Source organism: Lepidochelys kempii, chromosome 2 (genome assembly GCF_965140265.1).
Source record: "Lepidochelys kempii isolate rLepKem1 chromosome 2, rLepKem1.hap2, whole genome shotgun sequence".
In the NCBI taxonomy this organism is placed as follows: domain Eukaryota; kingdom Metazoa; phylum Chordata; order Testudines; family Cheloniidae; genus Lepidochelys; species Lepidochelys kempii.
In genome coordinates this window covers 266,293,031-266,305,499 of record NC_133257.1, presented here as the reverse complement: position 1 = coordinate 266,305,499, position 12,469 = coordinate 266,293,031, and the positions used below count along the sequence as shown (strand labels likewise).

General features: G+C 55.9%; 1 protein-coding gene and 3 non-coding genes across 6 annotated transcripts in view; all 4 read right to left on the bottom strand.

Moving 5' to 3' along the window:
- Positions 1-607: 607 nt before the first annotated feature.
- TBRG4 (transforming growth factor beta regulator 4) overlaps positions 608-12,469 on the bottom strand; it is a 28,654-nt gene continuing 16,792 nt past the window's right edge. For all 3 annotated transcript variants that reach the window (XM_073334886.1, XM_073334888.1, XM_073334887.1), the window contains exons 8-11: positions 10,564-10,809; positions 9,296-9,407; positions 7,751-7,865; positions 608-2,327 (exon numbers count right to left, since the gene is read on the bottom strand). In XM_073334886.1, the coding sequence (XP_073190987.1) occupies positions 2,226-2,327; positions 7,751-7,865; positions 9,296-9,407; positions 10,564-10,809 (575 nt within the window). In that variant the 3' untranslated portion in view covers positions 608-2,225. The remainder of the gene's footprint in view (positions 2,328-7,750; positions 7,866-9,295; positions 9,408-10,563; positions 10,810-12,469) is intronic.
- On the bottom strand, positions 3,439-3,577 carry LOC140907997 (small nucleolar RNA SNORA5). Its single transcript, XR_012157708.1, has one exon. It is a non-coding gene; the product is annotated as a small nucleolar RNA SNORA5 (small nucleolar RNA).
- Positions 9,761-9,898, bottom strand: LOC140907994 (small nucleolar RNA SNORA5). The gene has a single exon (XR_012157705.1). It is a non-coding gene; the product is annotated as a small nucleolar RNA SNORA5 (small nucleolar RNA).
- Positions 11,714-11,850, bottom strand: LOC140907995 (small nucleolar RNA SNORA5). The gene has a single exon (XR_012157706.1). It is a non-coding gene; the product is annotated as a small nucleolar RNA SNORA5 (small nucleolar RNA).

Below are 12,469 nucleotides of genomic sequence, written 5' to 3'. Positions count from 1 at the left end.
CCAACCCAGGCCTCCACGGAGCCCAGGGTCCCTGCAAACTCTCCCCTGTCACTGCGGCCTGTTAAACTGGGCTCCTCTCATGGCACCGACAGCTCCCCAGGGATACGAGGCGGTTCCTGCTGCAGGCTGGCAGTGGGATATTGGTGCGGAGCTCTGCATTCAGCACCGAGGCCCCTTTGCGAAAGCATGGGGGTTTATTGTGCTCCAGGCACACAGGAGCAAATGTGCACCCTGCACTCGGTGCTGATCCGACCCAAAACCAACACGGCAGCAAGGAAAGGATCCTGGATCTGAACGCAGGGGAGGGGGGATAGAGATGTGCTGCTGGGCAGTCAGCTGGAAAGTGACAGCAATGGGCAGTGATGCTCAGCAGCCCACAGGAAGCATGCTAGGTTATATAAGCCCTTACAAAGAGAGCAGCTGGTTTGGTATTTCTTGGGAGCATGAGGATTCAGAAGAGCCGGCAGCTCAGGACACAATCCACAGCAACTCTAATGCGTGACACTGGGGAGAAACCACCACCCTGGCTGCTGCTCCATACCTCCTACACTAAAGTGTAACCCCTTTTCCCCCCTCACAATCACACACAACTCCACTGGCTCCCTGGTTCATTTTCAGATCCAGCTCAGATTTATTGTTACACATATCCCCCAAGGCTCCTGGGAGCACAGGATTTGGCCAGGGCACTGTGGGCCACAGCTCTCATCTGGTGGAAAGGGCCAGGGGATCTGAGTGACCACCTGAGCTTGGTTTTGCACTTAATCCACAAGATAGAACCTGCCTCTGGATTCAACTCAGAGGGATGAATGCCACATGTGTCGGGCTACTGCTGGAAACAGGCAAGGATCCTCCTTAGAGGTCTGATCTCCCACTAATAACGAGCCCAGACCCTGCTCAGTGCATGATTTCTGCCAGCCCATGGTACACATTCCTGCAGGCGTTATCAAAGGCGCACTGATTCTTCTGAGGCACACTGGTTCAGCGAAAGCTACTGACCCTCAGATTGATGAGAAGAGCACCTCTCTCACCTTTGGTGGACTGGGTTAGGCCATGCGGACGCCGAGTGTAGATAGCTCTATCCCCGCCGCAATGCTCACAAACACATGGCTGCTGCTGCTGTGGTAGGTAGAGACCTTGTCCCAGCTGTGTTCAGATGACCCAAGTCAGCCTGATACCACAGTCTTGGCTGAAAAAGAGATTCCAGGGAGAGAAAATACCACCTGGAAGCCCACCCTGCTCAGTTCATGATCTTCAGGGCCTTCCCCTGCTTGTGAGCGGGAGGAGGAGAGCACTGGTTAGCAACTAGAGCAGCTAATGGGCTAGGAATCCTGGGTTCTAATCCTAGCTCCTGCCCATGACTTGCTGTGACCCATGGCAAGTCACTTCACTGCTCTGCAGTTTACCTCAGAGAGATGAGGCTCAGTTAATGTACATAAAGCTGTGAGATTGTCACATGAAAAGTGCCATAGAGCTGTCGGGCTCCAATCCAGCCAGGGGCTTCTAGGTCTCCTTGTAATATACTCAGTGTCTGGGATAAGCCACTAACAGCAGCCCAGGAGGTAAATTCACTTCTTCTGAGAGCCTGCGTAGGACCTCATGTTCCCTCCCCTTCCCCCAAACCCTCCCGCACTGGAGAGAAGCAAGGGAGAAAGCCCAGCTGGGCTACCAGTGGAACTGCTCTCAGGCCACAAGCAGCTTCTGCTTCCATTCTGCACCATCGCCCGACAGCGCTGAGAGGGCAGATAGTTCCGGGCAGACTCCTCCAGCCAGCCGAAGAGGAACAAACAAACAAGCTTCCAGGCAGAAGGTAAAGAGAGGAGCTCTTCAGTGTCCACAAGCCCCTCCCCCTGGCCTCTGCTGACACCAGCCCCGTTCACCTCCTCCTGCCAGGGACGAGCACCCACACCAGCCTTGGTGAGCACACTGCATGCACGGGGAGCAACCCGAGGGCTAGCCGGGCATGCAGGCTGTTACACGGGCCCCCCTCACTGGTGAATGTGCAGTGGGGCAGCGGTGCCCCATGCAAGTTGGCCTGTACAAGAGGGAATTTATTCCAATACATATTTATATACACAACGCTACCCACACCTCTGCCTTCCTCCTCCCCACTCCCGGGGAGCACAAGGCCCGTTCACAGCAGCTGCACTCCAGTCGATTGAGGCAATCCTCTCTCTGTCTCACGCTGGATGCAAAGACTAGAGTCCGTCCGTCGTCAGGTTCGGGGTTCATTTAGCCATCTCTGCCCCCACGGCTTTGTTCATTTTGTCCTTGAGGTAGGCTTCCTTCTGCCACTCCGATTTCAGCTCCAGAAACTCATAGTAGGGAACCTGCAGCAGAAGAGGGCAGGGAGCGGGGTCAGGACTGACAATGGGGCGGCCATGCTGATCTCTCTTGGGGCTGGGCAGTGCTGCGGAGCCAGCTTGCTTGGCCCCGGTGGAGAGAGGCAGGAGTGATCAGCAATCAGCCAGGTGATATTGACCAGCCCCCAAAAGAGAGGTGGTCCCTGCGGTGAGGTGTCTAAGGGATCACAGCCCCAAGCCTGCCGGGGACGCAGAGCGACCCTTTGGACAACACTTCCATCATGCCCTATCCCACTGGCATGAGACTGCCTGGCTCTCCTCCAGGAGCGTGGTATTAGCACAGACCACGGGGGCGGGGGGGTGCGTGTGTGCGTGCGTGCTACAGGAGGCAGCCTCAGCTTGAAAACAGATTCCCTCTCCCTAGCTGCCTCAAAAACCACGTGGAGCAAAGATACAGCCCTTGAGAGTCTCAGCATGAGACTCCAGCAGAACCTAACCTGCCTGGAGAGGCAGTTACAATCAGCCGGCGTCTCCAGCCCACTCCAGGGAGGGAGAGCTCTCTGGCCACCTCGCTGCAAAATGCCCGATGGGACCCAGCTTGTGTGTGGCTGGCCTGGGCTAACGGTGGACAGTATCTAGAGCACTCAGCACCCTGCAGCTCTGCAAAATCTCTGATCCCAAAAGCAGTCATGCAACTAGACAGTGCATGGAGGACTAGTGACCCCACATCTCACCCCTCCAAGGGGTGGCAGCCGCACCAGCTAAAGTCATGCCCCGTGACTGCAACACAGTTAGCTCAGCACATGCTTTTAAAAATGCTTAGAAATAAATAAGGGTAGTTGTGGACGGAGACGCTGGAACCCTGGTGCATATGCGGAGCCGCTCTGCGCCAGCCAGCAGGGAGCAGCCTGCAGGCAGTCCTTGGCCCTTCTGCACCGAGGGAGCTGCTGTCGCGGGGAGTTTCTACAACGCAGATGTGGGTTTGCTCGGAAAGGGGCTCAGACACCCAATCTCCTTTCATGCAGGCCACCACACAGCCGTCACAGCTGCCATGTGACGCAGTCCTCCGCCATTCTGGCAGCTGAAGGAACATTTCCTTATTTCAAAGCAAGATCAGTACGGTCTCCTAGCCCGCACTGGGTGGCTGTAGGGTATTTTTATTCCCAGCACACAGTGATAGAGATGTGGGGCCCAAGAACTTATAGATGTTGCTGTGGCAGCTGACTGGGTCGGTACCCACCAGGACAGAGGCGAGTACTGAATTTGACAGGGCTGCAGGAAAGTGACATTTCCTGGCTAGCCCTGTGTAGGTACTATGTTACTGTTCACTGTAGCATGGGCGCATCGCCTACTGCTGGGGGGGGGGTCCACGCCACAAAGGTGGAAGAGCAGCTTGGGAAGCGTGCAGAACAAGCAGGCAGTTCACTGGCAGCTCCACCAGTGTTGCTGGCAGCTGGCCGCCCGCTATTATTAACGGAGTACTTGGGTAGCAGGGCCTCTGGGGTTGCCAGTGGCTCTGACGCACATTAAAAAGCTGCCAGCCTCCGCCAAATCAGACACGCTGGAGCCTTTCATATACCTCTCCACGCCAGGTGGGGGCAGCGTCTTACACGGACGTTTGAAGGTTGTGTCTATTCAAGGCTCTGAAGTAGTTTGTATAAATGGTAACTTGCAGGAGGCCTTTATAAATCTTCAGCGCTTTAGAGGCATGAAGTGCTACAACCAAATACCAACTATTATTATTAAATGGATAGGCAAACTCACTGCAGCCACTTCTGGGGTGGAGCACAGCCGCTATTCAATGAAGCACAGCAACAGTACAAAGCTAGTAGCGATGAATACAACACCCCACCCAAATTAACATCAGAGAGGCAACCATCTAAAGCAGAGGAGCTAAGATGCTGACTCTCCGGAAAGAATCAGGGGAGCTTTAATGAGCACAGGTTTAGCTTCTGATTATTTTTTTATTGGACACACAGCATTTCAAATGTTAATGGTCTAGTTCCTTCTCTTCACCCACCCACTTTATTATCACTTCCCACTACCAGGGCGTGGAAGGCAGACAAAGCACTGATTTAGAAATGAGGAATAAGGAGATGCTTGGCAACAAGGGATACTTAAGCTTGCAGCCGTGTGGAGAGGGTGCGATGTGTAGCCCATGGAGAAGGCAGCTGGGCCAGGCGGGGAAGACCCACACTAGGCAGAACGTAAGTCACTGGTCTATAGATCCCACAAGGAAGCCAGGGCCCCAAGGCAGCACCGCAAGAGGCAGTGGGAATTCTGGCACTAGTTTCAGATCAGGTCCTGCCTCAGGCTGTCGATATCGGCCACAAAGTGGAAGGAAGCCGACTCTGCACTTGCTTGCTCTGGGATACGGTCTACTCAGCTGGCTTTAGTAACAAGTGAAGGTGGCTGGCGGGCCCAGGGAGGGTGGACGAGGGGAGCTCCGCGTCTTGCTTTCCTGAGCTAACGTTGCTGCAGTTACCAACAAGCCTCAGAGCGCAGGCTTCCGCAGAGCCTACTGCTTTCTCAAGTGTGGGCTGCGGATTGCGGTCCATGGAGCAGTGGTGGGGAAAGGCACTGGGCTGGGACTCCAGTTCCTGGTTCTGCCACAGACTTTTTGAGAGCCCTGGGCAAGTCCCTTAGTCCATGTGCCTCAGATGCCCACTGGGGCGAGACTCCCTGGCCTGGGTCCTGCAGCAGCTCAGACTCCACGATCAGTATGGTTCCTTCTGGCCTTAAATCACGGTCTCTCTAAGATGCGGGATGATGCTTTGCTGCCCCCCGGGGGCTGAGAGAATAACGAATGACTGAGGAGAACCGGCACACCGGGGCCAGACAGGCACCTAGATAGAAAGGTACTGAAAAAACAGAATCCTATTGTCTCTGCCTTTGGATCAGCAGCTTTCCCTCCAGCTGCACTGGAAGTGTGGGACTAGAGCCGTCCCTGGGAAAGAGATCTAGTCATTTACACCAGGAGAAATCATTACAGCTTGGTAGGATTCCCCCTCTATATATAGCTCAGGGGAGCCAGAAGCTGCAAGGAGCTGGAAAGCCCTCCAAGGACCCACAGTGACAGCGAGTGGGCAGGGCGAAGAGAACAGGACAGGCTGTGGAGAAATAGCAGAGGGGGAGTTCCGTTGTGAGTGTCGTCTTGCTCCTCAGATACTTAGCGTAAGCGTTGCACCGAACGCAGGTGCTGATGCAGTGCCTAGAAACTGGGGAGCTTTGACAAACGCGAGGAAGGGGGAAAGGAGAGGAGGTGTTGGGCAGGAATGAATCTGCAGAGAAAGAGGGAACAGGCTAATGTCTGGTCCACAGAAACAGTAACACCTTGTATTGAGATAGCACTGGAGGATGGTCAACCCCGCGCTAGCTAAGTCACACAACAGCCCAGGGAGCCAGGAGCAGTCCCACTGATTCCCGGGGGTTATCAGCCACCATTGTGGGTAAGAGGCACAGGCCCCTTGAGCAGATGCAGCGTCCTGGATCAGGCCATGGCTGACAGCCGCATGGGGTGTCTGCACTAGGGCTTTGCACTAGTAGCGCAGTTGCACGGGAGGCTGAAAACGCCCGTGGAAACAAGGCCCAAAGCAGAGAGCCAGCGACTCGCCCAGCAGCACCGAGGGAGAGAAGTCAGATCCAGGGTTAGACCCTTGGCGTTTCTGGCTCCCAGACAAGGCTGATCAATGGCCAGATACTTTGATGGGCTCTCAGGTAAGTGCGGTTTATAGACTAGATTTTCTAGACAAGGACCAGGACCCCATTTCTACGGCACCTGGCACCTCTGCTGTGCCCAATCAATCCCCTAATAGCTTCCTCACGCACAGGCCCATAGGTGATGCCCAGCAACCTCTGCTGGCCAGAGTTAAAAAGGCAACGCCCCAGCATTCAGCCTCATTCGAACATGGCATATAGTGTCGCCCCTCTGCTTCCAACCTCTTTGCTGGACATTTACACCTGCCTCTCCAGAGAGGGGTGCTACCAACCACCTTCCTTCAGTACAAGCCTGAGCTATTACCCACAGGACGTGAAATAATGAATGACTGGTCCGCAGGCAGGCCTCCTGCCGGATGGATCAATGGGCAGGAAGAGGCAGGGCTGACATTTCACTTCACTGTCATCCCCCCAACTCCCCCATCTTTGGGGTCTAGATCAACGGGTGGTCAGGAGAGGATTGTTTGCTGATCCCAGGGGGTTTGAGCCCAGGTGACCTACAGACCATCTCTCTGGACACGCAGGGACGGAGACAACACTGGGTGCCCCACCCATCCCTCCGGTTGCCTTGACAGGCTATGCTTAGGCTGTATGCTCAGAGCTCTGCCCCTCCTCCGTACTATCTCGCCACACTGAAATGTACGGGAGTCCCAGCTGCTGGGGCCAGAGGCAGCCCTTGATTATGGCTATTAAAGTGTCTTCAAACCAACAGCAGCTGCAGAACACACAGCAGCTAAGACGCACGCTGGACCTGCACAGCAGAGTCTTCTCGTCACAATGCAAGACCCTTTAACAACTGGCCCCCAAGCTGAGCCAAAGCACCTCCTTGAACCTGCTCAGAACAGGGGGTCCCCAAGATCCACGACCATTGGAAGTGGGGGTGGGGGGTATCTTTCAAGCGACGGTGATTTTTGGGTGCCCAACTGGAGACTCCCTGCAGGGACTTCATTGTTCAAGGGCGAGTGCTCAGCACTTACTGGGAAAAGGCCCCTTAAATTGGACATTTGAAAAAAACCTGGCCAATCACCTTGGCAAAGCGTTAGACTGAGCTAGGGACGGTCACATATCCCTAGAGATGCAGAAGAGACAACCAACAGGGCTGCTCTCCTTTGGATGTCAGCCCCTACTGCTGATCTGGGGACCACTTTAATATCAGTTACAGGAAGAGACCCACTAGGCCCCTTCCTTAGTCACCATGTGCAGGACGACTCCCTACAGCCCAGTCACTGGGCTCTGGCTACTCCAGTTTGCGGCTCCTCCCTGTTTGCCCGGGAAAACTAGTCCCCAGCTCTCCCTGGCAGGAAGTTCTCTCCTTCATCTCATCTCATCTCACTGCATTAGACCGACCCCCTCTCCTGCACCAACCTAAATAATCCCCCCCCCCGCCATGCTCATTCTGCCAACCTTTGTCCCCGTAGTCAGCTCTGAGGCCAGGTCTCTTCTGTTTCCAGCTCATAGTCCCCTTTCAGATCAGTCCCTCAGTCCCAGTGATGGTTTTGGCTGCTGCCTTTCAGGTAACTCATGCAATGAATTTGGATCACTGAGCGAGGCCACATTCCTCCCAAGGGGAGAGGGAGACTGGAAGGGCTCCTGGCCATGTTTATTGGGCTACCTTACACCACTAAGGTGCATGCTGTGCTGTTCGTCAGCTGTCGGGTAACGGAGGTCGAGCCCCAATTCATTCTAGCATTGGGAGCAGGGGGAGAAGGCCGTGGCCCTCGCTGGCTACTCACATCCACGATCAAGAAGCCAGCGGCTTGCAAGTGTCGTCGGGCCATGGCGAAGCGGCCCAGCAGGTCCTTGCTTCTGCTGCTGAAGTTTGGGAACTCCCACCTCAGGAAAGCGATCCTGTGAGGGAGACGCACACAGAGGGAAGGGGCAGAATGACTCAGGAGCAGGCGCACGCTCAAACCTATCACAATCGAGAGCGCTGGGTACCCTGGGCTCTGCAGGCAGGACGCTTTGCTGGCTCTGAGCAGCTGCCAAAGCTCCACGGGAACAAGCACTTCGCAATGCTACGAGGAGCCGCTCTACCCAGCTGCGATTGCTGCCTGCTCTGGATCGGACAGGGCACGAGCGCTGGCATGCTGGATCAGACCCCCGGCCCACTGACTGGCGTCCATTATCCTGCATGCAGCAGTCACCAATATCTAATGCTTCAGAGGACAGTAACAGGAGCATCGCAGCCTGTTCAGTTGTGCAGGGCTGCACGTTTGGGGTCAGGAGCAGCAATGCCAGGGGCCAGGGTCCGGGAGATTAGTTCAGGTCCTGAGGCAAGAGATCAGAGGGCCCCTGTCTGAGCATTTACAGGCACAAGTACTATGCCCAGGAGATTACTCAGCCCTGCGATTTGTTTGGTGTGTGTGTGTGAATATGAATGCTGGGGAAAGATGCTAGAACAATTTAACCACAGAATAAGTCCAGCAATAATGTGAGAGGGCAGTTTAGTCCCCACGGCCTCTGATGAGGGGCCAGTTACAGTGGCAGATTGATGTGGACACTGCTCCACCCGGCACTAGACCGAGATCGAGCCAGCCACTACTGACGGGAGTAGTGCTTCGTAGGTTTCAGTCTCAGCATCCATGCCGTTGCCGAGCAATGGGGCGCTAAACCTTGAAGGCCCAAGCAGGTTAATAAGGAGAAAGAAAGGGGCCTTGCTGGCTAGGGAGCCTGCACTGCCCAATTAGCATCAGCATCTTCCCATACACCCCCTCCCCCTTCCCTAACTAGTGGTTCTACTCACAGCTGCTTGGGCTGAGTGTGGACATGAGCTGGGGGCTCACTCATTCCAGCCTGAGCAGGGGAAAGGGGTATGGGTCCCCCCATGATCCCCAGCTGAACTTCTTTCCCAGTGGCTGGCTAAGGGAACTTTTAGATGAAGATGCTGGTTATCCCGATCAGCTTGTATCCTGTGTGTCTGTGGGGACTTCTAGGGAGGTGGGAGAGGTAGGGAGGGGACTCTCAGGAGCTAGGCAGCTTGTGGTTACCATTCCCCAGAGTCTGCTCACAGCGCCCATCTTCCTTTGCCCGAGTTTCAGCGGTCATGATGCAGCCGTGGCATTGCTGGCAGCGGGTCTGTGCCATGAGCTGCCAGGGAGTTAATGCACTTGTTCTGCTTTCACTACAGCAAGTGCAGAAACATCTCACCTCATCCTGAGCACTTACACACACGGCAGCCTTCCTCCCCTCACTCCCACAGGGCTGGGGCGGACTTAGACCCTTCATCCTGGCCTACATAGCGCAGCAGGGCCTGATCTCTGGTGTGGCTAGGCACTCACCTCCTGGTGCCGCGGGGTGGGGGTTTTGTCCCTTCTGACTGGAGCAGGTAGGGGGCAGCAAAGTCCTTTATGGGGAGAGGCTGGTTGTCGCTGTTCAGCATCATCTCTGCATCTACACAGGAGAGAGGGGAAACCACAGGGACTCCTGAGGCCTGGCTGGCTCCTGATTAACATCAGTTGTTCTACTGGGCCACATCCCCAGGGAGATCTGATGATGCACAAAGACTTGCCTAGGCCCACCGGCTCACCCGTGAGAGGGTGACACTAACTGGCCAGCTGGGGTAGTGCCAGCCATCGAGCACCTGCCCTGCTACCAACCTACCCCCTGGACAGAGTTGCATTTTGGCTTTGATTTGCTAGCCAATGGCAGTGGGTCCAGCAGGGCCATTCCACTGTGTCTTATGCTCTGTGTGGATGGTGGGGAGCTGCAGTCACACACAGCAGCCACCTCTCCTAGCTCATGGCGGGTGTCTGTAGCATGTTTTTATCCCCAGGGTCCAATTAGAGGGACGTGGGGCCCATGAACTACAGGTCTTGCTGTGGCAGCCAGCTGGGCCAGTACCCACCACGGAGAAGACAAGTACTGAATTTGACATGGCTGCAGGGGGAGGGGGGAAGCTGCAGAGTTCTTGGGTGGACCTGACAGCTGCTGTTCACACAATGGTACGGGAGGACAGGGCGTTTCCTCCCCGAGGTCTGCCTAGCAGCTCTGCAGGCTGGGACATAGGGACTGGTCTAGCCAACCCAGAGGGGAGACAATTTTCCATCTGCCTTGTCGCTTCCCTGAGACAGTCAGGCATATGTCTGAGAAACAGTGTGTTCCACTCTGTGCTAACTAACCACCAGTGATCCAGAGCCCTGGAGCTGGGGAGCACGGCAGGACAGAGCCTGTCACCCCTGGAGCCAGGGGGTAGAAAGGTCAGGTGCACGGGGTTCACAAAGCCAAAACCATCTGGCCCCATGAGCTGTCTCTGCTCAGGACTGGAATAGCAGAGGGGTCAGGAGGGAGGTGCACTGGCAGGGCAAGGAGGCACCTCAGACTGATGCACACGTCAGGAGGGAGGTGCCCTGGCACAGCTGCGGTGGGAGCCAGGTGATGGATCAGTGGGTGAACAGGAGGGCTGCATCAGGACTCCCATGCAAGTGGGTGAATGTCAGGAGGGAGGAGTTTACACGCCATGTGCTCTCTGGACAACACAGGAGCTCCCCAGTTCATTCACATTGAAGTCACTGCAGCCCTGGGCTCGGGTCCCCAAGAACACACTCACCAAGCTGCCAGCCATAAATGGTGTGCACGTTGAACCGCCTGTTAACCTCGTCTTTGGCCACCCTGTTCAGCACCTCCTGCAGGCTGCTCTGTAGCGGAGAGGCCTTCGTGTCCCTGGTTGGCTCCGTGGCACTCAGGGCCTCTGGCGGAAGGAAGGGCCCCTGGTAGCCCGGGCACTCCAGCCTGGCAGCAGCATTGATATGCATCAGTTTGAGCCTGTAGTTCTGTCCTCTGGGCGTCTGGTCGGCTGTTGGGTAAGAAGGGCAGCAATGAAGACCTGGCCCAAGGGAGGGGCCTGGACCGAGGGCTCAGCCACTCAGATCTCCTAAAAGTCCAACTCAGTCCACTTCATAGCAGGACTCGGGGCTTGTGGGCTCTAGCCCCACATCTGCCACTCAGGACCTGGTCCTGCAGGGCCCACAGTGACGAGTGGGATTATACGCTGGGGCTTGCCCATGACAGCAGGGACTGCACTCAGTGACACAGCAGGTCCCATCCAACGCTATGTCCCATTAGACATAGGTGCTGAACAACCTCCCACTGATTGCAATGCACGCTTGAGGGGGGCACCTACCCCCTGCTGCATCTAGCGCCTGATCTCCAGGGACTGGGCAGTTGCAGCTTTGGCAGCACCAAGCCTGTGAGGCGGGCTTTGAGGGAGGAACGCCCAGGAGCACGGGGAAGGGACATGCGCTCTGCCCGGCACAGGGTCCTTGAGGTGTGTGGGGTAAGATCCCTGTGCCCAGCTGCGATTCAGTGGCACTGGCATGGAACAAGCATTATCACTACCCCGTGGGTCTCCACGTCAGGAGAAGCTCTGTGCTACAGAGACGTGAGCACACAGACCCAAGCGTACCCGGCCATAGTCACTCCAGGAAGGAGCGTGCCCAGTGTTTCACGTCATCACTAACAGCAGAGCCAGCACCACACGGGAACCCCCGCGGGCAGCACCACCCAAAGGATGTCACTCGGCTAGACAGATGCCCCCTGTGGCAGACTCCGGAAGTGGCTGTTCTAACCAGAGGCCGTTGCCAACCCCCTCTGTGGTATACTCATGCTGAGAAGGGCTCACGGCCTTTCAGATTGCTGAGCTGGCAGAACAAATCTCATTCCCTGCCCACTAGAGCAGCTTTGCAAACCTCACAGAGGCTGGGTGTCTGTAGCACGGTTTTATCCCCAGGGTCCATGAGTGGGACGTGGGGCCCATGAACTACAGGTGTTGCTGTGGCAGCTGGATGGGCCAGTACCCACCAGGGAGAAGACAAGTACTGAATTTGACATGGCTGCAGGGGGAGGGGGAAGGGGAAGCTGCAGAGTTCTTGGGTGGACCTGACAGCTGCTGTTCACATACGCACTTCCCAGACTTTAGAATTCAGCAGGAATGGGTGGGTGAGTGAGGAACAGAGCAGCAAACTAGCCTTTTCACATTACAGAGCTGTGCTCAGACTCCAGCTTCCAGGACAAATCAAAAATCCAAGGCTGGTGGCATCAAACCACTCCTTGGTGAAGAGTTACCCACATAAAGAAATACACAGCGCCAGCGTGCCCAGGGCTGGGAGAGCAACGGGGGGCAGTTAAAGTGCATCAGAAGGGCTATGTGGGGCCAGGACTGGAGTAGCTCAGGGCGGTAGATGAGCAGGGATGCCCTCTGGAAGAACACTGTGGGGGAGGACACACTCAAGTCAATGCTATTGGCACTTCATTTTCACGAGCATTACACTCACTTCCATCCGGGGCCCTCTCCATCACACCCACAAACCCAAACGCGAATGCCCAGCAGAGATTAGGAGCTAGTGCTGCTGGGTTAGCCACAGCCCCCATGCCCCACGGCCTGGCTGCTGAATTATTGCTGTGCTTCCCACTTCCAGCCACTTCAGGACTGTCCTGGGGGTTATAACAGACAGCAG